The sequence below is a fragment of the Xenopus laevis genome, chromosome 5S, assembly GCF_017654675.1.
Source record: "Xenopus laevis strain J_2021 chromosome 5S, Xenopus_laevis_v10.1, whole genome shotgun sequence".
In the NCBI taxonomy this organism is placed as follows: Eukaryota; Metazoa; Chordata; class Amphibia; order Anura; family Pipidae; genus Xenopus; species Xenopus laevis.
The window spans coordinates 102982886-103007394 of NC_054380.1; the positions used below are offsets into that span (position 1 = coordinate 102982886).

Here is a 24509-nt window from a genome sequence, read left to right on the forward strand (position 1 = left end):
TTCTGTGGTCCCACCAATCTTAAGTGCATAATACATTTTCCTGATTTTACACCATTCGTTCCTGGTCCCCAGAAAAACGTAAAATACAGTAAAAAGTAAAAATAATGTAGTCTATTCAACCTAACCATGGTTTAACTCAACAAATTCCACAGGGCATTATATATTCCCATCAGCCCCAACCCCATGGAACTTACATTCTTAGGTCCCTATATACACACACACACTAGGGACAATCGAATCAGGAGACAATTATCCTGCCTAAATGCTTTTTGAGTAGCACACCACAAACTTGAAGATTAGTGCATCAACGTTGATTTATTGGCCCTAAACAGTAGATATATACAAGGCAACATTTTGGACCACACTGGACCCTTTCTCAAGCATGAGAAAGGGCCCAGTGGGGTTCGAAACGTTGCCTTGTATATATCTACTGTTTGGGGCCAATTAATCAACTTTGATGCACTAATCTTCAGGTTTGTGGTGTGCTACAATGTACCTGTTGTTCTACATGTTTCTTGGATCACAGGCGGATGGTCCTTCCACTGTTTAGCACCCTAGCCATCAAAAATGGGTTCTTCTACAAAAACTCTTCATATTTGTGTGTAAATGTTTTTTGAGTGTGAGAGGAAACTTGCGTACCCAAAGGAAGCCCACACAAGCATGGGGGGGACATACAAACATACATAGTGCAATGGCTGAAATCAAAGCCAGGAACTCAGCTCCAAACACAGACATAACTACAATAGCATTAAAGCTACCTTCTCCATTTGCTCTCTAACTTTGAATATACCCCCCCCAAGTACCACAGCAGACCTCCATCATCCACTTGAAACAGAATTAGCCCACCTGTCTCTTAAGCTGCAACTGTGCCTCTATTAACCCTGCAGCAACTTTAACTCCCCCAGTTCCATGCCACTGTCCCTGGTGAAGAACCCATTGCATCAAGATTATCCCACCCCATGTGTTAGAAAGTAACATCAAATTCTGAGGAGTCCGGCAGAGCTTAGTTCCTCAGATGCACCATCCAGTGTTCCCTTTGTTAAGCACTCAGTGAGATCTCTTATCATGGTAATGAAATGCACCTCCTTATTATTTGCCACCCACACTGCTTTAAATATGGCTCTGCTGTCTGTCTTGTACATATGTTTATGTTTTTCAACCACTGATTGAATGTGGGGTCAATGATAGTTGTAGATCAGCAATGCAGTGGCTACATATCTCTGCCATATGTAGATGATTACAATTATAATAACATACTATAAAACAAATTAGCAGCCAGCTTACAATGTGATGGGCTATGATCTGAAGGAATACAAACATTAAATTCAATTTATGAATATAATTATGACTTTAAAAAAAAGCAGATTTCGCATTAACACCTTGGTGTTAAAAAGTAAGCCACTGAATTTCAAAAGTGTCTGATCAGCAATATCCTAATCTAATGAATATTTGATATTATTCATGGAATGTTTTATAAGGAAGGAAGAACATTTAAAATGACGTAAGTTTGCTGTTGTAAATGTAATCATCCTACAATAAATTGTTCACTCATTTTGTTTTGCTGTAGAATTCAGCTGTCTGGCTGTAAGTGTCATGAAATAAACAGATCAGTATTAGAATAATGGGAAATAATACAAATTTCCAAATGATTGGATAATAGCCCGCTAACTGATGTTAGAAACAGTCCAGTAATATATAATGACTACTCAAGCTATTTTACGTATTATTTACAAAGTCATAAAATATTGTTAATGCAGTATAAATATTTTCCATGAAAGTAAAACCAAAGACAATCTAAAGTTCCTTGCAGAATAAAAGCAATAAAATAAAGGAAAGCATACACAGGAGCAGTGCTCAAAGGATGCAGCCAAACAGATGTATTGGTTTGGAGCATTTTTCAACCAGGTTTACATTTGGGACCTAAGGAAGGTTTGCGAATAGAATTGCTCGAGGCTTTGTGTATTCTTTCTGAAATGTTTGTATGTGTGATCTGATCTGACAGAGGGATACAAATCTAAAAGTGAGAAATAAAAATTAAAAGATGGGGAAAGCAAAAAAATTGCTGATGTTCTTATAGCGCTAAAATGGTTTTTAACCCCTTGGCATGAAGCACAGAGGCTCACTGGAAAGATCAAGGCAGCACAAAAATACAGAATCCTTAGCTGAAGATTCGTGTGTACATTTGTAATAGAAAAAAAGGCAAAGGCTGGGAAGTAGGAACTGAAACATAGACTGAAAAACTGAAATAAATATTGGCAAACTGACCCATTGGGGCAGATTAATTAAGGGTTGAATAGTAAATTCGAATTTGAAATTTTCGAATTGTATTTTTTGTCAAAACTCACAAATTCTATTTGGGATTAAAGATTTATCAAGCCTTGACCCTTGGTACAATTTGAATGTGATTATTCGCCACCTAAACTGCCAAGTTCATGTAGAAGTCAATGGCAGAGGTCCAGTGACCCATTTGAAGATGTTAATAGCCTTCCTGACATTCAAGTTTTTTTCGGAGAAAATACTATTCAAGTTAAGGCGAATTTTATTCAAGTTTTCGAGTCGGTAATATTCGTTCAAGTTTAAGACGTTCTATTTTTTTTCTTAAATAACCTCCCATTCGAATTTTGAGTATATTCTAATTTATTTGAGTAAAAAATAAATTCACATGAATTCAAAATTCGACCTTCTTGAAAATGATCTGATTCAGCAGGAGAAAGTCACTTGGTTGAACTAGTTACATAAGTGCTAAAGACAACTGCATCCCTATTCAATTCTACAGACTGTCTTACAACACCCACTGAATTTCTATAGGACTAGGCGGATGTGATTTAAATTGACTATTGGATTTTCTTTCCGTAAGCATAACACTATATTACATATTGTACATTTGCACAGTTTCAAATGCTCTCCATAAAGATCAATGAACGAGCAAAGATTGTGAACAAGCAATAACAAAATAATTAGATATGGGGCCTTTGACTGGCTTCCCCAGACCGATTTTCATCAGAAAGGTTTAAAAATCCAGTATCCTGTATCTGTGTTGTTGTAATCCAATCAGATCAGCCCGATATCAACCCCCTCAACATGGGCATGTTGGTAAAATATCTGCTTGTTTGGCAACCTTGACAAACAAGCAGTTCTTTTAGTATATGGCCAGCTCTAGTTTAATGCTACATGGTAGTTGTATTGCTTGTAGAGTGAATCTCAAAAATTAAAAACTGCATGATGAAAAGCAAATGTTCTCAGGATTCAAAACAAAACATTTCTAATGAAGCACAATACCCAATATAATACACATATACCCACCAAAGAATAAAATACTGAGCTTGTTTTGTAAGGCTGAATATTAGAGGCAGAGAGTTCCTACATGGCAAGTTTGTGTTTCCCTATGGTAGAATATAGTAGGTACGTTTCCTTAGCCCTACTGTAGTGATGTACAAATCCTGTAGGAGTGGGTAGTGTTTCTTACCTTTAAATTGTTCTTTTAATGTCTTATATCATGGAGTATCATCTTCTCCCTTACTTCTCTTTGTTGGCATTACTCTAGGCTCTATTTTAGGCCCTTTATTATTCTCTCTGTATTCTTACCTATGTCCAATTAGTCAATTCACAGATTCCCATTATCACCACTATGCTAATAGTACTCAAATTTGTCTCTCCTCTCTTAGTCTCTACCAAGATGTTAAAAAATGGTCTGCTGTTGATGCCCCAGCGCTATCATATACAGTGGTTCTTGAAAGATTGTGAACCCTTTAAAATTCTCTATATTTTTACATGAATGTGACCTAAAACTTCATCTGATTTTAAACAAATTCAAAAAGGAGATGAAGAAAACCTAGTTAAACAAATGAAACAAATTATTATATTTGGTCATGTATTTATTAGGAAATAAAGGATCTTATCAAACTTGGGTAGATTTTAACTGATGTCTCAATCCTATTGGACTTTAGAGACCTACTGGCCTATATCTGGGTCCAAAACAATAACCTTTTCAACTCGTTTCCTAAAGGTTCAACCGATTACTGCAAGGCTGGCAGGAAAATCCAATAAACAGTGATAGCACTTGACCTCAGATAAATGTTCTACAAAGATAGATATATTTAAAGCACTCACCAGTGTATGGCCAGGTTTAGAAGTGAGATAATATCAAGTAAAAAGATTCAATGAGTAAGAATGATTACTTGCTGCTGTAACGAGTTTAAATCAGGGTTGCCTTAAAAATGGAAAGGATATACAAGGGATAAAACTCTGAATGCAACCTAAAGCAGAATTATACCTAATTATAAATATTCAAGGTATTTTTGTTCACTGCAGGAAGCAGTTTTGGCCTACAAATTATCCATTAAAAAAGTAATGTACAGTAGTAAGATACAGTAGTTTAAATAAAGCTCTTTTTCTAATGTAAAATTCACATTCAGCAACAACTTTAAAATAATATATACAGAATATTTTACATTTTGTGTATAAATTACATTCAATTCGTGTGTGTGTGTGTGTATACAGTGGTGTGAAAAACTATTTGCCCCCTTCCTGATTTCTTATTCTTTTGCATGTTTGTCACACTTCAATGTTTCTGCTCATCAAAAACCGTTAACTATTAGTCAAAGATAACATAATTGAACACAAAATGCAGTTTTTAAATGAAGGTTTACGTTATTAAGGGAGAAAAAAACTCCAAATCTACATGGGCCTGTGTGAAAAAGTGATTGCCCCCCTTGTTAAAAAATAACAACTGTGGTTTATCACACCTGAGTTCAATTTCAAAGGTTATAAAGCCATTTCTAAAGCTTTGTGACTCCAGCGAACCACAGTGAGAGCCATTATCCGCAAATGGCAAAAACATGGAACAGTGGTGAACCTTCCCAGGAGTGGCCGGCCGACCAAAATTACCCCAAGAGCGCAGAGACAACTCATCCGAGAGGCCACAAAAGACCCCAGGACAACATCTAAAGAACTGCAGGTCTCACTTGCCTCAATTAAGGTCAGTGTTCACGACTCCATCATAAGAAAGAGACTGGGCAAAAACGGCCTGCACGGCATATTTCCAAGGCGCAAACCACTTTTAAGCAAAAAGAACATTAAGGCTTGTCTCAATTTTGCTAAAAAACATCTCAATGATTGCCAAGACTTTTGGGAAAATACCTTGTGGACAGACGAGACAAAAGTTGAACTTTTTGGAAGGTGCGCGTCCCGTTACATCTGGCGTAAAAGTAACACAGCATTTCAGAAAAAGAACATCATACCAACAGTAAAATATGGTGGTGGTAGTGTGATGGTCTGGGGTTGTTTTGCTGCTTCAGGACCTGGAAGACTTGCTGTGATAGATGGAACCATGAATTCTACTGTCTACCAAAAAATCCTGAAGGAGAATGTCCGGCCATCTGTTCGTCAACTCAAGCTGAAGCGATCTTGGGTGCTGCAGCAGGACAATGACCCAAAACACACCAGCAAATCCACCTCTGAATGGCTGAAGAAAAACAAAATGAAGACTTTGGAGTGGCCTAGTCAAAGTCCTGACCTGAATCCTATTGAGATGTTGTGGCATGACCTTAAAAAGGTGGTTCATGCTAGAAAACCCTCAAATAAAGCTGAATAACAACAATTCTGCAAAGATGAGTGGGCCAAAATTCCTCCAGAGCGCTGTAAAAGACTCGTTGCAAGTTATCGCAAACGCTTGATTGCAGTTATTGCTGCTAAGGGTGGCCCAACCAGTTATTAGGTTCAGGGGGCAATTACTTTTTCACACAGGTTTGGATTTCTTTTCTCCCTAAATAATAAAAACCCTCATTTAAAAACTGCATTTTGTGTTTACTTGTGTTATCTTTGACTAATAGTTAAATGTGTTTGATGATCAGAAACATTTTGTGTGACAAACATGCAAAAGAATAAGAAATCAGGAAGGGAGCAAATAGTTTTTCACACCACTGTATATATACTATAAAAGTTTACCTATAATATACCTAATAGCACTCCCATTGGAACAAAAAAATAAACAAGTCAGTCTGGAAATAGCATGTATAGGAGCACACTGACATTTATTGATGTACAAGTTACAACAGGAGAATGTTGACAATGATAGCTTAATAAACCACTAAAGGCTAAACAAGCTATTAATGACAGATCACTCTACACTATTTAAAGTGCTTTGAGTGTGTGGAGTGACCACAAGGACAAAAAAAGGTCAAAATTGTTCTATTATGTGGCAGGAACTTATAGTATGAAGCCATTAAGAAAAACCAGGTGGCACTGGAGAACAGAATCCAACAATGCTTTGAAAATCAGTATTAAAACTAAACCACAAAATAGCTTCTCTGTGTTTTTTTTGGAATTTGCCCTTGAAAACTAGTATTAGTTATTCAGAAAAAATATTTATGATGGTCAGTTCTTAAATCTATACTATCTTGTTTATAACCCATGGGTAAACGTTAATTAGACTCTCATGTTGATCAACCATTATACATTTATTGGCTTTCCCCTTTCCTTACTTGTTCTGCATTTTACACCTTTTTTATTTATATTGCTAAATTCTATGCTATGTACACATACCTATTTGGGAAATAGAAAGAGGGACACCGAAGGGGCACTGAATTTTTTGACCACGCCCATTTTTGGCCAAACCCCTAATTACCGTGTTCATTTTACAAAATTTGGCAGCTTGTGAAAGTTTGAACACATTTCTGTGGTTTTTATGTGTTATTACAGTTTTGCCAGTGAGGGTGAATTGCCCTTTAAGCTGTGAGTCTACATTCTCCCAAGAGACCTGCTTATCTTAAATTGTTACAATTGCTTCTTTGCTTATCTTAAATTGTTACAAAAGTATCAAAAGTGCACCTGGTGGCTGTTCTGGACTCTCTGCCAAAAGCCAGAGAGTCCAGAAACGTTGTATTTTTTTGGCTGTTCAGTGCAGGAGATCAAAGAGAAAGTTAGAACATTTCCATAACAAGCTGGGACTGCAAGTTGAGCTGGAAAAATCCGGGACTGTCCCGCAGAAAACAGTTGGGAGGTATGTCGCACCCCGCGCCTCTATTTAAACTTGGTTTTTCAGTTTTTGCATTCATGGCTTCTTTAACACCTCTTTTGGACTAGTTGCTCTCCCGGTCTAGTATCTGGACTTGGCAGTATTCAATGTGTCCTTTTTCATGTGTCCTTTTAGTTTTTGATGTAAGTACACGGGAGTTCTAACCAGAGGAGCTGGCTCTTCCGTGTTGTGCCATACGACGGTGTAAACATTGCTTAGTAAAGTGGTTTCTCCCACATACAAATCAGAACACTCCTCACTGCACTGCACTCACACTGTGTATGCTTAGTGGCAACTCAAGAAGGTCTTGGTTTGATTCCTAGAAATAAGTCCTCTACCAGACTTTATACAATTCACAATCCATTTCCTTATATATCGAAAGCTCTAAACACAGACTGTAAGGCAGGGGTGCCCAGGACGTCGATCACGGTCTACCAGTAAATTTCGGGCTGTTTCCTGGCAGACCGCGACTTGCCAGGAGTTAAAATGGTGCTTCTTGGCCGTGATGACAAAAGTCTTGCGAGATTAGACTTCCGACACAATGGAATCTTTGCTGCAGCAATGTCGCCGTGCCGCCATGCAAGGTAATTTATAAGGAGGAGGCAGTGTTAAGCAAGAGTTGGAATAATTTAAGCACAGGCAACACTCACAAAAAATGATGGAGCTTCAGGCAGAAGTAAGCACAGTGGGCGAGTTGCAGCAGCATCTCTATTTAGAGCAAGCTGGAAGTAGTAGCGTCAGTGGGGATGTAGTTTATAAGGTATGGTGCGAGGCAGGAATACATTCCAACGGTGCTAAGTAAAGGCTAATATAAAAGAGAAAGGCAGAGATTGTCCTGTTTCTTACTGTTCCCAATAAGTGAGTACAGTATTTTGGGTGACGAGTCTGCACCTGAAGAAAGACCTAAGAAGAAAGGAGTGGAGCAACCAGTCTTGCTGACAAGCACCAAGGCCATAGCGAGCTGTGGGGATATTATATTGCTGCTCTGATTGTCTTCCCAAAACGTGTTTGTCCATGGCATGCACGGCTGTGTTTAGTTCTCTTACTGCGCTAAAACTCATCTGCAAATCTGTTCTCTATCAACCAGCACCTCAGGTGCTCTGTGGCATTTTGTGGACTGTAAGCTCTTTGGTACAGGGCCCAACCCTTCTGTGATGTAACACTGACCCTGTTTGTGGGCTTCAGTAAGATGCCATTGTCTGTTTGTGGGACTGATGTTTGTATCCCCCTTACTCTGTAAAAAGCTGCAAGAGGCCATGACGCTGTGTAAATAATTGTCATACATGTTAAGACAGTGATGCCTGAGATGTCGATCGCAGTCTACCAGTCGATCGTGGTCTATCAGTCGATTGCTCGGAATAAATAGTCGCGCGTAAAATAAATAGGCGCGCGCCAATAGAATTCAATGCATTATAGTCACATGTAAAAAAAAAATATATAGTCATCATCCTGCTATGAGTTCTTATGGTAGATCTCATGATTTCATCAGGTGGCAAGAGTAGATTTTGAGGCGACAAAGTCTGGGCACCCCTGCCTTAAGGCTTACAAGGAAGGAACTGATTGTACCAGAATAACTTAGAGTTGAGTATGGTTATAGATAGAGAATCCAAAATACAGAGTAAGAAGATATGATGATTAAAAATAAGACAATAATGTATGGTTTCCTGTTCAACCTACCAGCACTATTATGTGTTCAATTTTTAGCCACAGGATTGCCATTATTTTTCATTTAGTGGCACAGATTTAACTGATTTTCAGATTTAACAGAAAACATCAATCAAACAGAGCTTTTCTGAATTCTAAAATGCATAACACACAAAACATTGGTACCTATAATTTTCTATTATATATATTAAAAAAAAACAGTAATTTATAATCATCAATAACAGCTATACATAAAACATTACACACAGCCTTCAAAGAATACACTAAATACACCTTGTCTATGCATGCAAATTTGGTTTAAAATCATTTGTTTGTTCCATTTAGATCCTGCGTGCCAAATAACTGCAGCCAAACTTTTTTTTTGTTGCTGATAATTAAAACAATCAGCAATGCAAGCCCTGTGTTATGTTTTTATTTCATCTCTACATCAAAAAAAGGTAATTTTTAAAAATGTCAAATTCTCCTGAGATTGGAAAATAAATGAAAGTCAGCGCCTCCACACAATAATGGTGTGTCGACCCATTGGGAAATAGATGACTCTTGATTCAAAGTATTCAAAGCTCATTCAAAAGTGTTCATTTGGAATACAGATATCAAAGATGATGCAAATGTTCAAGAGTAATGTAAAACTTACCAGATGTTCTAATCCAGCTTTAATGTTCACCAAGTCACTGTAACAGAAGAACAAAAGTTTTTAATAGTTGCTCAATACTTGTCCAACATGATATGTGTAGCTTTGGCTATATCTCCCTAATGTTCAAACAGTAACTCATACGTTATGAAAGTCTTTTACAAAACATGTACTGTACTAATAAGAAAGGCTAGGTGCACTCTCTAAACAATATTGTTGATCCCTGTACAAAATGAAACATATTAAGTTATAACTGAAATACCGTATATACTAGAGTATAAGCCGTCCCGAGTATAAGCCGAGGTACCTAATTTTACCTCCAAAAACTGGGAAAGCTTATTGACTCGAGTATAAGCCGAGGGTGAGAAATGCAGCAGCTTCTGGTAAGTTTCAATCAAAAAATTGAGGGTTTCTGCTCCCATTGGAGGTGCCGGCGTCTCGGTTTTTTGGATGCCGGCAACCATTCTTGGAGACTATTCTTGGACGCCGGCGACTATTCTTGGATGCCGGCGACTATTCTTGGACGCCGGTGACCGTTTTTGCGCTTGACCCGAGTATAAGCCGAGGTAGAGTTTTTCAGCACATTTTGGGGGCTGAAAAACTCGGCTTATACTCGAGTATATATGGTACCTAAAATTAAACTGCAAAACATAAGCAACCGAACAATTGGGCTTGAATTCCAAACACATTAAAAGATTGACAGTATTAAAATATTAAGTTGAAGAACAGATGACATTCTGCTTTTCATTCAGGACAAAATTAAAAGCAAAACACAGACTGCAATACTCATGGGTGCAGCTTTGCTCAAGAATCACACGTTGTGGAGCTATATATCAGCATTCTTATTTAAGTGGTTTTAAAAGTTTTTAAAACTACAATTAAATTCTATTTCTCTAAAATCAAGATTGGCCTGTAATTTATTAAAAGATCTCAATACCGGCAAAAAAATTTTTGTGACAAATTCATACAAAAATGAAAGTTTTGATATATGAAAACCTCTAAAACCATAAATGAAAGGCTGATCTTTGCACAAAAAGAAAAAGAACTTAAACTGACCTTGACAGCTTTTATTAGGTGTACTTTTGTATTTGCAGTTTTAAAAGTAGTAAAAGTATGACTCGGAGAAATGAAAGTTCTGCAACGTTCAGAAATCGGCCCCAGTAGTTCCACTTGGATTTAAAACAGTTGATTTATCTGGCCATTGGATAAATATGTGTAAGGGCTAAACTACAATGTTGATTTTGTAGGATAATGTTGGATTGAAAGAATGCATTCTACAAGTCAGATGTAGTAACATGGGTCAAATTGTGTAAATATCAGATAAAATCTGATCAGAATCTCCCAATCTCCAATACATGGGCATGGAATCTGGAAATCCGTTATCAACAAAGCTCCAAATAACGGAAATGCTGTCTCCTATAGACTTCATTTTACCCAAATAATCCAAATTTTTAAAAATTATTTCCTTTTCTCTTTATCAATAAAACAGTACCTTGTACAAGATGCAAACTAAGATATAATTAATCCTTATTGGAATCAAAACAAACATATTGGGTTTATTTAATCAAGACTCCCTAATAACTAAAGTTTTAATCATATGTCTAGAGGCCACAAGCACTGATAATATAGGCATATTAAAAGAACAACATATACGTATACCAGGGCTGCTTAAAATGTAGATGTTTACCATATGCTAAAAGACTCCTGTGTTAATTATAGTAGTTAAATGTGTTTAATTGCACAATAGCATTGTACCAGAGTAAAGGTGCATGGAAAGATCACAGTTTACCAGGATTAAAAAAAAAAAAAAAAATCCATTTAATAAAATATATTAATGGACATAGTTCTGTCTTTTGCTTCTAAACTTTTTCCTGTTACAGTTAAAGCTGCAGTATTTCTGTTCAGGTGATCTCTGAGGCAGCACAGAGAATATCATAAAATGGGGGCTCAAGGGAAAAGATCTAAAAGGTCAATGTATGTATATGTATATGTATATATGTATATGTATATGTATATATATATATATATGTATATATATATATATATATGTATATATATATATATATATATATATATGTATATGTATATGTATATGTATATGTATATGTATATGTATATGTATATGTATATGTATATGTATATGTATATGTATATGTGTATATATATATATATATATATATATATATATATATATATATATATATATATATATATATATATATATTATTCATTTTGGGGGTATAGTTTTCCTCTTATGTCCTCAATGTCAAGATTGTAAAAAATGTTAAGAAGTGCAATACCTGGGTACTTAGTCACCAATTGTAGCCTAATATTGCTTGTTAATGCCATAAAGCATTTAGAATAGGGATTCTTTACCAGACATAACTTAATTAGCTGGTCTCATTAGAGCTCTAGATTAATGGGTAAGTGCATCCTGGTATACTGCTTAGTTACACAATATTGTATATTGCTGGTGGGGGATTACAGATTTGAAATGTAACACAGAAATAGTACACCAACTGTTAGTATAGTACAATGCAGAGTGTAAACTTACATATTGTGGCACAATGGCACTAACACAACATAGATTTGCATAGGCTGAAACTGTGCACTGGCAACCTCTGCTCCTGGTGAATATTCTTAAGTAGTGTACAAGGTTGTAAGTCACCCAGCACACTTGTGTATACTGCAATATCCCTAGCGTTTTTGCCTCTATAGATATATCCCATAAGCTGTATTTAGAAGGCAGTCCGTGGTCTGGTTATATATTTATACATACAAGTATGGGACCTGGGCTTTTCTGGATAAGAGATCATTCCTTAATTTTGATCTTCATACCTTAATTCTACTTAAATATTCAATAAACAGGATTATTTTGCCTTCAATAAGGCTGATTTGTACCTTAGGATAAAGAAAAAAGAACTTTTTTATTATTACAGAGAAAAGGGAAATATTTGAGTTATCAGATTGTAATGGATTCTGTAGATGGCCTTCCTGTAATTCTGAGCTTTCTTGCCAGGGGCGATAGTGGGGCAGCAGCACAGATGCCGCCCGCATCTCCCACTACACTCTTAAAAGAGTGGGTCAAAGGTGCACAGCATCGCTAGTGCATTGAGCATAATAGCTTTTAGCCCAGAAATTTGTCTCATAAAATTACAAGAGGGGGATTTTTGCTGCCCCATGTAACTGGCCACTCACCTTGCCTCATGGCAGCAGCGGCCCTGTATCTGGCTAATGGATTTGCAGATAACAGATCCCATACCTGCATATAATATTGTAACGGCATTACATCCTGTGCGTTTAATTAACCTAAGATATCTCATGTATATTGGGAAAATATCTGCTGAATCATTTTAAAACTAAATAACAATGTATGCTTCAGTTGGAGTTTTTTATGGAATCTAAATGGCCCAGCAAAAAGTTCTTCTGCTACCACCAAAATAAAAACTTTCAAACAAACACAATGAATTTGAATAACTACAAGGTTACAGGTTTCTTACTTGTGTTGGAAGAGTGGAAATATCAGAAAAGAGGGGAACATGTAATGAAATTTGTTTGTTGTCTGAAGCATTCTTAATGAAGCCAATAACCTTTTTAATGGGGCCAATTTACTACAACGAAGAAAACGATTTCCTAGCAAGGGACTGATAACTCCCCGGCTTCCATGTCTGGCCGTTATTTAATGGTCTGTGTCCTTTGCTCTCCCTGTCATGACTTTATCAATATTTGAGCAATTATCCCCTAGTGCTGAAAGCAGCCCTAATTCAATTACAAGCCTTCAAACTGATAACATGAACCTGCAGTAGAAAATGGGAAGAGATTATTGGCAAATGAATAAAGATTTGTACCGAGAAAACACACAAGAGTAGAGCAGGTCTCTTTCTTGCTGCTTTTTTTTTTAATCATTCTCTGTCTTAAGTCTACTGGGAATGAAGAGTTTCCCTTCCGCTCATACAACACATTGATTTCTGAATTAGACTGCAATATTAAATAATTAATACAGTGGCGGTGATTGATGCTTTGCATTAGTCGAATATTAGGTTATCAATCAAAATCCACTTGGTTTAATGTAATATTACTGAAAAAATTACATGGGCTGTTCATGCAATCAGTAGTTGAGGCAGTATAGACAAAAATATAGAAGTGTAACATAAAGCTGCACATTAGGTTATGTTGTAGGCAGATATTCAAGTTTCATAAGACAGCAATAACGAGGAGTGGACAGAGGCAGAACCTGAGGCATTTCCAATGTAAATAATACAATCGATATGTGTAAAATACAGATACTACATTAAACCATGTCGGGATCTCCATAATATACTTTAATATATGAATAAATCAAATAAATATTTGACATTAAATAGTTCAGTAATTCAAGGCATGTACGATTTATAAAAAACAAAAGAACATTTAAAATACATAAGTAAATTATAGAAATATATAAAGTTGCTGAAATCAGACATAAGGCCAGACGGCTAACCAGGTGTCCAGGAAAAGTCCAGAAAGTCCAATCACTGTTTTTTGAGTGCTTGACTAGAAGCAGCAGGCCCCCAACATTTTTGTATTTACCCAACAATCACCTAAAAATCAAGGCGTCCCTGGCCTTTTGAAATGGTGTGTAGTTATTCAACTTTAAACTTTGAGAGCTGTCAATCTTGGATTAGAAAATCAACACAAAAAGATCAATGAATGCAAAACCCCTAACATATCAGAAAAATCTGTACATCAAATTGGACAGAAAATAATATTTATATCAGAAAATTTAAAATCTGTACATCAAATTGGACAGAAAATAATATTTACAAATTATAGCTTTTTTAAAAACTGATGAAAAATGTTACCAAAGGAAAAAAAACAGATATATAAATCAAAATAAGATCAACCCCCATGGGACAGGTTTATGAACGAATTACAGTTTTTAGTGCAATTCAATGGTTTTCTCACTAAAACTCACAAACTCAATTTAGCTTTGCTGAAACTTGAATTTTAGAGATTTATTAAGTGCGAAAAACTTGGAAAAACTCATGAGTAAAAATTTGGCATTGAAAAGCCAGTTTGTGTACAAGTCAATAGAAGTTGTCTTGAGCACATTTTAAGTGATTTATTCTATTTATTTTGCTGCATTCAAGTTTTTATTTCAAGTTTTTTCATGAATAAGCTCATGCTTGAGTTGAGTTGGTGAGTTTGAGGGTTTTAGGCCACCAAGTATTCTTCAAGAATATTAGGTGTATTAAGATGAGGGAGTTAGCCTCTTTAACGTGTGCTAGCTATACAGCATCCTTTTCTGAGGGCATAAGATTGTGATGAAGAATACTTAGCACTGTCAAAATGTCCTTCATTAACACCAGAAATTGCCCATCAATATTTATACAAAACGAATATCAGCAAAGTGCCATGGCCTGATGGAACACACCCCTGATTCTTAAGGGAGCTTAGTTTCAAACTTGGCCTTTCTACCTTTATCTGGTACAGTGACAGCAGATTGAAGTATTCAAAGAAAGTATTGGTAATTGGCAGTCTGGAATGTACTGTGTAAGTTATATGAATGTTGGTTTAAAGGACATGTAACCCCCCCCCCCCCCCGCAGAAAAAATTTAATCACTTAAGAGCCTCTTTAAACAGAGTGGCAGGTATTTCAAAGGTTAATAGTAAGGCTGCAGCATCCCCCTAATCACATACGATTCCTTCTGCTCCTCTAACCCACTCAGCATCCTCCCTTGGGAATGTCCTTTGGCTGTTGGCTCATGAGCATGCTCAGTTCTTCTCAACTCACCCTGCAGTCTAGCAGCCAATAAAGAGATGGCATTGTTGGTTCCCATAGAAACTCTGCTCTAGCTGTCTGCTACTATTTTTAACCTCCTCTCCGGAGCTCAGAGTAACCATTACAGTGCTCAATCCAAGCAGGACTTGTTATCATAGTAAACTTTGCCTGTGTATGCCTGCATTCTTTAATTGCATGAATTTTACAAAGCATATGTGCTGTTTGCAGATATAAATGTCCGGATGATGTGTCAGAGGGTAAATAGCCCCTGGGTAAAAGCTATTTGTTTTAGGGAGATGTAATGACGCTGGCAAATGGAGGGAATAAATGCAGTACAAATAATGCCATTTGGGTGGGGGAGATGTGCCCAACTACATGGTAGCAAAATGTAGGCTTTACATATCATTTAAAGAACATAGATCAATCTTTATACGATGAATGACACCCTCTTGTTGTCTAACTGGACATAGATTTCAAAGGAGTTTAGTAATAAAAGGTGCAAAGTTTGCTATGGGTCTAGTCACATATATCGACAGCAGCATTTAATGGTCACAGATAGTGTTGTAAAGGCAATATTATGATTCAACTCTAAGAAAAAAAGAAAGGAAAAACACCTATCCAAAATTATGAACTTTTTAAAATTTTAGGTTTCTTATATTTCTCTGTTAAGCACAAAACAAAAACTGTGGTACCGTGTTAGCCACTAGCAAAAATAACAAATAAAAAAAACAAACAAACACAAAAGGTATTGTAGACGTGATACCTATATTGGCTAAAAATAAAAATACATTGCAAGCTTTCGGAGTACCAAGGCCCCTTCGTCAGGCAAAATACAAATGAAAGCTAACACACCCTCATTCATTGTATTATCTCTACATTTGATCTCTATCTATCTGTAACTTCCTAATTTATTACCCATGAATACCTTTCACTGATCTACCAGAATACATGCTGTGCCTTTCTAGCTTTCATTTGTATTTTGCCTGACGAAGGGGCCTTGGTGCTCCGAAAGCTTGCAATGTATTTTTATTGTTAGCCAATATAGGTATCATTTCTACAATACCTTTTGTATTTGTTTGTTTTTTATTTATTATATTTCTCTGCAAATTTCCATTTCAGTTAAAACGGACAGATAGATTTGGGCAATGTCAAAAAAATGCTTTATATTTCCAGGATAATGATTCATTACAGAAAGTAATAATGCATCTACCAAGAACTATATTAAATAAATTACGTTCTAAAAAAACTATCTGGGGCATTCAGAGATGAAAATAATTTGGTTCTGCTCAACCAGTACTTTGCAACACAAATAGGGGTAATAAGGAGCTAGGACTATATGCAAGCAGGACATTTTGCTTGAAGATACTATATGCCAGTTGGTAAAATAATAATGAAATTTAAACCCGACTCCTGAGAACAGAGAGAAGGCAAATGCCGCCAACATGTTGCAATTATGTTATATTAAAAAAAGTTATTTAAATCAAACTTGTGGCAATTTTATGTCAGGAAATCTAAAGCTTCAATTTGAAAGGCCATTCCTGTATGGCAGATCTTTGTAACAACAAGAATATCACTTGGGAAACAAATTGTAATAATGGGTCATGCAGCTGATAACTTGCAGACATGCAAACTTAACTACATTTTTTGTAGTTGTTGTTCACCAAGCCGTCTGCTGTCAGAAATTTGCACTCAAATGTCAACTAACACCTTGCATTGAAATGCAATAAATCATCGAAATCTTTAAAAAGTCAATTGATAGGGATGTCAGGAGGTGGGGCCAGGTCAGAGTGACTGGGCACAATGGGTATGGCCAAGAAGCTCCTGGATCTGAAGGGATCTTGGTTGATGGCTCTGCACTGTCAAGGATGGTCTACTGGTTCATATGAAGGAAACTCTCTGATGACTATGATGACAATTGCAAAGGGAAAGTCTTGCAGTAATGATCTATATCATTTTCAACTTGATATCTTATTGGCATAAAATGATGCAATGTTCACCCAATACTATTCGTCTTATTTTGCTTTGTCTCATATAATCTTTGGGACAGAGAAAGTACAATGACGCAACTGAGGTTGTTCTGTATGACATATTACATATATAATCTAATTTCATTAAAGGGATTCTGTCATTTTATGGTGTAGTATTTATTACACTGTTTACGCTACAAATAATTCACTCTACCATTTAAAATCGTATTCCTGTACCAACCAGTTTTATTTAGCTGTAACACTGGTGTGTTGGCAGCCATCTCAGGTCATTTTGCCTGGTCCTGCGCTTACAGAATAAGCCAGCACTGCACAATGGAACTGCTTTCAGATAAGACATTATTATTATTTGCTTAAACTAGAGGAGTCAGAGCAGAACTTGGATTTTTACTATAAGTGCTATACTTACATCTACGAGGGAGCGGTTATCTTGTGGGCCCTGTATTTACTCCATTCTAAAACTTTGGAATAGATCTACAGATAAAAGTTTATTTTGGCAAAAGCAAGCTCAAGCATTTTCTTTTTTTCATTTTTTTCTTTACTATTATAAAAAAAACTTGTACACAAAGAGCAAACTCCTGGAGAAAAGATGCAAATAAAATGATGACTATAATCTTTTGTTTTTTATTTGCAAGTGTTCAACTAAGAAGGGACAAAAGCATGGAACATAGCATCTGTCATATCAGAATATAAAAAGATGATGCTGGCACCAAATGAAAAAGCTTTAATTCATTTGCAAATCAAGCTAGTCACTTCTTTTTCAGTCTGGCGGTAACTGTCAAGAGTTAACAAGATAATCACTTACAATTCTGCTTTCAATACTACATTACGCTGTTATTCCATTCAACAGGGCTGTTCTTTAGGGCACTGGATGAATGCTTTTCATTTCTGGCTCGCACAAAAAGTTGCCAAAAAAGGAAAATCCACGGGGCTTAAGGAAGAAATCCCTTTATGGGCATTTATCTGCCGGCACTTGCTTTTGGGCAAAATTAGATATTTGGATACATCTGTGTCCATTCTCTTCCTGCTCCTTGAGGCCTTCAGTCTGTTGTGGCAAAATAGAAGCATTTCATACAGAAACCACTTCAGTGAACATTAACCCACACTGTGCTAAAACACACCTGAACGTGCTGCTTTAGTAATGCTAAAGGCCTCCATTGATTATGCATCTCCAGAGGCAAGACCACAGCAAAATAATCATTTTTACAAAAGAAGCCAAATCATTATGCATAAATGATGTTGGATTAGATAACTGCAAAAATAACATACAAAACTTTTAATCAAGTCAAATTCAATGTTCTTCGTCTAAACGTTTTATATGGTCAAACTATATTATGCTACTTAAAAATCTAGATATCTTTGCAAATATACTGGATCAAGTTAAAAAAAAATGTCATCCCAGAACACAATTCATTGGGCAGCTGGCATCATTTTTTTCTCGTTTTCTTGCAGTTCTTGCTTAATAGCCATACACCTACTCTCTGTAATAACCCCAGAAAGCCATACATTCAAACACACTCACAAATAGTTTTTAGAGGGCAGCGAAAGGCTTAATTCCCTAGATAAAGTTATCTGGGATTTTATTTTTAAACTCCTAAATGAGCAACCAAGTCAATATTGGCCCTTAGCAAAACGAGTACTTGCAAAACGAGTACTTTAGCTGATTCAGCTGTGATACAAGCCGCTAAGCTAAAGCTAATGGGAGCTCATCTGAATAATCAATATGACAACCTTATTTACAAATGCAAACAGGATTGATACAGTAAGGTGTCTCACTGCCACATCACAGTCATGGCCTCTTTTAACCCCTAATTAGATTTAGGCGATTATCCATACACTGTCTTACAAGTGCACAGCTCGGATAAGGGATGACAAAAGCTATATGCTACTTAATTCAGCCAAGGCAGACAGCAGGTTTCCCAGAGAGATGGGAGAAATATCAGTAAACAATTGGTATTCATATCGTCCATAGTTCTGAGATATTCCATGCTGTGTTCTTACAGCCCAAGCATTTCATAATAGACACTTAACATAATGACAAGTGATATGGAGAATTAATTAGGGCCTGTAATTTCATTCAGGTCTTTTGAGTGGACAACTTCATACCTGAGTTAAACATTCCGGTTGATGTTAGAAGCAATTACATTATTAAATAAAACATAAGGGGAAATTATAGTGTATGTGCAGCTAACACCCAATTTGCATTCGAAAAACTCTATTTAACAAAAGTAAACTGTCTTTCAGATACATGGATTTCTGGGACTCAAACAAATGGTTAAAGATTTAAGAGGTTAAACAAGGTCATTTCACGTGTAATCAACCCACAATGATGTTATTCATTTTAACAAAAAGTATATAGTTTAATGCGGGAACGTTTATTGACTCATTGAAGATTTTACTAAAATTGCAAAGCTATAGCTGAAGGGCAAAGATACTAAACTGTTCAGTTTAAACATGTAGAATTGTATCCATATATATGACATAGCATAACTATTAATAATATTTTAATGCAAAATCATGTTTCATTAGAGTATGAAAATGAAGAGGAAACATTTTGGTGGTATGGCAAACTTGTATTGCTTGTAAGTATGTGTTTAGTATGTGTTCCAACCGTTGTTAGACATATTTATTCAATTATAGACTAAAGATAGTTTAGTGGTTGAAAATATGAAAGGATCTCCAAATAAGCAGCTGCCAATAATGGCTCACCATGCTGTTTGTATGGATCACAGTGATCCTTTTAAAAACTGCTACATTTCCAAAAATAGGGTATTTAACATCTAAAGATGGGCATACCTTACAAGATTGGGCCCAATGATCAGATCAGTCTGATATTGCTCAACTCAAGGAGGGCATTTTGGTGAAAGATCCACTAGTTTGACAAGGTCGCCAAACAAGGGAATGTTTCACTGTTATTCTGACCTTGAGGTGTGCAATATTGGGCTGATCCAACCATTTGGCCCTCGGCCCATTGATCAGATCGTAATTGCCACTATGCAGATCATTGGGACAAAAACTGCTTCAAAGCACATATGTGGCCTTTGATCTGTCAGGAAAATCAAACCTACACAATCGACATCTGGCAAATTTTCTGCTGAATCCTAGTCGCCAGGGCCTAGGCTAGGATGAGGGCCTAGTCGCCAACTTAAATCTGTTTGTGTATGGCGACCTTAATGTGCAGTAATAACAATAATCTACATAATTCTAATAACTCATCTTGCTCCATTTCAGAAAAGCTAGCTGTTTACTTAGCTTTTCATGCTATTCTATCAGTGCTACAAACAAGTCACAAATACTGATCCCTATTGCCAGAAGTAAAATCCCAAGGATTCCTATGGCAAGGTTCAAAGTTATATTTCCAGTTTATGATCTTTAACACATCAAAGGAAACCGACATCTTCTTTTCTAACAAAAGGGAAGATTGTATGACTACTCATACATATGCTAATCTACTGAATGGTCCTCCCCAGGTGGCTGCCATATCTTTCCACTGAAGTTGGGGCCCCAAGCAAATTTCTGCCCTGCTCTGGCCTTTAAATCCAGCTTTTTATAAATTAACATTTTACTATATAAACATTTGGTTTATTTAAATAAATAAGTAGATGTTACAGTAACAGTACTCATTGGCATGATGAGGCAAGGGCAGCCCAACACACAATATAAGCTAATCAATAAACAGCAGTGATTTACAATAGCCGATCTAATATTCAGAAGTCAATAAAGAAATGAATGCACAGTGTAGAATTAGTAATAAAAATATCACTTTCACTTAAGATCCTTTCAAGAAGTTTTATACAAAGACTAAGGTAAATTTCCAAAAAGTCAGTCTATTAAGGAAGAGCGAATTTGGCTCCGTGACTGCACTACAAGCTAACTTATATAATTTATATAATCTTGTTACGTGTATGATCCACCCAAAATGAGACACTCCATATATCTTTTTTTCACAGTCCCTACTTTATCTGTAATTAACAAATTATGCTGATTTACATAGCATGCAAATAAACGGTGAAGTGCCATGGGGCATGGACCAAATTATATTTTATCTCTGCATTTAAAATGAAAAATTGTTGCCACTAGAAAAAAAAAACTAGGATGAAAAAAATTCATGAAAATTAATGATATTATTTAGGCTGCCCACACTATGCCAATAGAACAGTCTGAATAATACAATATAATCTGCAATTATGGTCAGGCAGTGAAAACGAAAATATATTGTTAAGAGCAAAATACCTCATGCATCCGAAAATCTTGATGGCAATACAATGTACGACTTTATAGAGTTGAAGCAAATAAATGTTGGTGCTTTAAAGACAAGGACCCTTCGAAGTTGGAATATTAGCCGAACTGAAAGGGACTTTAGTTAACAAGGTACTGTGACAATTATATATCAGTATTTATTTCTGATGCAACAAAAATATAAATAATGTGCCTAACGATGATTATAATAACAACACTAATCACTTTTGATTATGAATGATACATTTTAGAGTTTAAACTCACATGTAATATGCTTAAGAAGTAACATTCAGAGATACAGTCATATGAAAATGTTTGGGAACCCCTCTTAATTCTTCTGGAGTTTTGTTTATCATTGGCTGAGCTTTCAGTAGCAACTTCCTTTTAATATATAACATGCCTTATGGAAACAGTTGTATTTTGGCAGTGACAAAAGAAATGAAAATATGTAATATGCATAACAAAATTACACAGGTGCCTAAATTTGGGCACCCCAACAGAGATATTACATCAATACTTCTCCTTTCAGCCTCCTTTTGCAAATGTAACAGCCTCTAGACGCCTCCTATAGCCTTTGATGGATGTTTGGATTCTGGATGCAGGTATTTTTAACCATTCGTCCATAAAAAATCTCTCCAGTTCAGTTAAATTCAATGGCTGCCGAGCATGAACAGCCTGCTTCAAATCATCCCATAGATGTTCGATGATATTCAAGTTGGGGGACTGTGATGGCCATTCCAGAATATTGTACTTCTCCCTCTGCATAAATGCCTTTGTAGATTTCGAAGTGTGTTAAGGGTCATTTCTTGTTGGGATATCCAACCCCCGCGTAACTTCAACTTTGTGACTGATGCTTGAACATTATCCTGAAGAATTTGTTGATATTGGGTTGAATTCATCTGACCCTCGAAGGGCCCCAGTCCCTGAACTAGCCACACAGCCCAACAGCATGATGGAACCTCCATCAAATTTGACAGTAGGTAGCACGTGTTTTTCTTGGAATGTGGTTTTCTTCTTGCAAAGCTCTTTTTGTTATGCCCAAATAACTACATTTTTGTCTCATCAGTCCAAAGCACTTTGTTCCAAAATGACTGTGGCTTGTCTAAATGAGCTTTTGCATACAACAAGCGACTCTGTTTGAGCCATGAGTGCAGAAAAGGCTTCTTTCTCATCACCCTGCCATACAGATGTTCTTTGGGCAAATTGCGCTGAATTGTAGAACGATGTACACCATCTCCAGCAACATGTTCTTGCAGGTCTTTGGAAGTGATTTTTTTGGGTTGTCCGTAACCATTCTCACAATCCTCCACATATGCTGCTCCTGTTTTTTCTTGACTTGCAAGACCTGGGTTTTACAGCAACTGTGCCTGTGGCCTTCCATTTCCTGATTACATTCCTTACAGTTGAAACTGACAGTATAAACTTCTGAGATAGCTTTTTGTAGCCTTCTCCTAAACCATGATACTGAACAATCTTTGTTTTCAGATCTTTTGAGAGTTGCTTTGAGGATCCCATGCTGTCACTCTTCAGAGGAGAGTCAAACAGAAGCACAACTTGCAATTGGCCACCTTAAATACCTTTTCTCATGATTGGACAACACCAGTTCAAGGCTTAACAAGCTAATCCAACTAAATTTTGTGTTGCCAGTAATCCGTATCGAGCAGTTACATGCAGATAAATAAGCAAAATTACAAGGGTACCCAGATTTTTTCACAGCCAGTTTTTCACATTTGCTTTAATTTCATACAACTGAATACTGCTTCAGTAAAAATCTTTGTTCAGAAAACACCCCAGATGTTCCTGGGAAATGAAAGACATACCACTGATATCTTTTTTGTTGAAAGTGGAGTAAATTATTATGCAGGCTGAGAGAGGTTCCCAAACTTTTTCATATGACTGTACATATAATTATGCATCTGTTACACTGGTATCCACAAGCCCTTTGGTTACCACCATCAATACCACTATAAATATTTCAGTTATTACTATTATGCTTTATATTATTTATATAGGGCTTTACAAAGATAACACATTATTCACACCAGTCTATGTCCTATCATATTCACACACACTAGTGGAGCTCATGTATAAACATTGGGCAAATTTGCACCTGGGCAGTAACCAATGGCAACTAACCAATGATTAGTTCAGCCAGCTGCAGGTATGACAGTGAAAGCAAACATCTGACAGGTTGCCATGGGTTACTACCTAGGTGCAGATTTGCCCAGTGTTCATAAATTACCCCTATGATCAATTTTCAGGAGTCTCTTAACCTGTCTTTATATTTTAGGAGTGTGCAAGAAAACTAGTGTACCCAGTAGAAACACAGATACAGGGAGTAGTGATATGAAGGATGGCCCAAAACATTAGGCACCTGCAGGTTGGCGGGTTTCAGTCGACTTCCACACTTTGCAGGTGGGTTTGGGTTGAGTTCTTATTTCTTATCAGCGGCCAGGCAGGTCTGCAGGTTTCAGTCGACTTCCACACTTTGCAGGTGGAGTCGGAGTTGGCTTTTTGTTGACCTACACTTCACTAACCGGAAGAACATACAAACTCCTTGCAGATAGTTTCCTATAGTTCAGGAAACAATATCATTACATAATTAAATAATTTCATTTAAAAATAAAAAATAATGTGCCTGGGTGCAGCATCAACAATTTAACTCTAAATCCAATTAATAAGATCCGCACTCTCAGGTCTTAAAAATAATAAAAATTTATTGTACAATCACAGACTGACGTTTCGGCCCCCTCCGGGAGTGTCCTGGAGGTGGATCGGCACGTCGATTAAATAAAAACAGACTCTGAAAAAAAAGATCCCTGTGTGCACCAGCATTTACTTATCTATATTTTAGAACTTCTGGGAGCACCAGGGTATGTGGCTGAACTACAAGTGTGTGCAGTAGCCTTGAAAAATATAAATATATATATATATATATATATAAAATATGCTGATCCATTTAACTTTTTTGATCTTGCACCTCGCATAAATTTATTTTTATATATATATTTATATATATATATATATATATATATATATATATATATATATATATATATATATATATATATATATATATATAACCAAGAAAGTGGAAGGGACCTATTGTATATGAACAGTGAGTTATTTTGCAACATGCTGAATCAATTGCTGTAAATGGCAGTAAAATATAATTAACACATGAAATGTTGCAAGTAATGCTTAAGTCAATTT

General features: G+C 36.3%; 1 protein-coding gene across 6 annotated transcripts in view; it reads right to left on the reverse strand.

The window, feature by feature from the left end:
• rsrc1.S (arginine/serine-rich coiled-coil 1 S homeolog) overlaps positions 1 to 24509 on the reverse strand; it is a 162409-nt gene that overhangs the window by 93043 nt on the left and 44857 nt on the right. For all 6 annotated transcript variants that reach the window (NM_001094310.1, XM_018264500.2, XM_041564042.1 and 3 more), the window contains 1 exon segment: positions 9315 to 9351. In NM_001094310.1, coding sequence (NP_001087779.1) covers positions 9315 to 9351 — 37 coding nt within the window.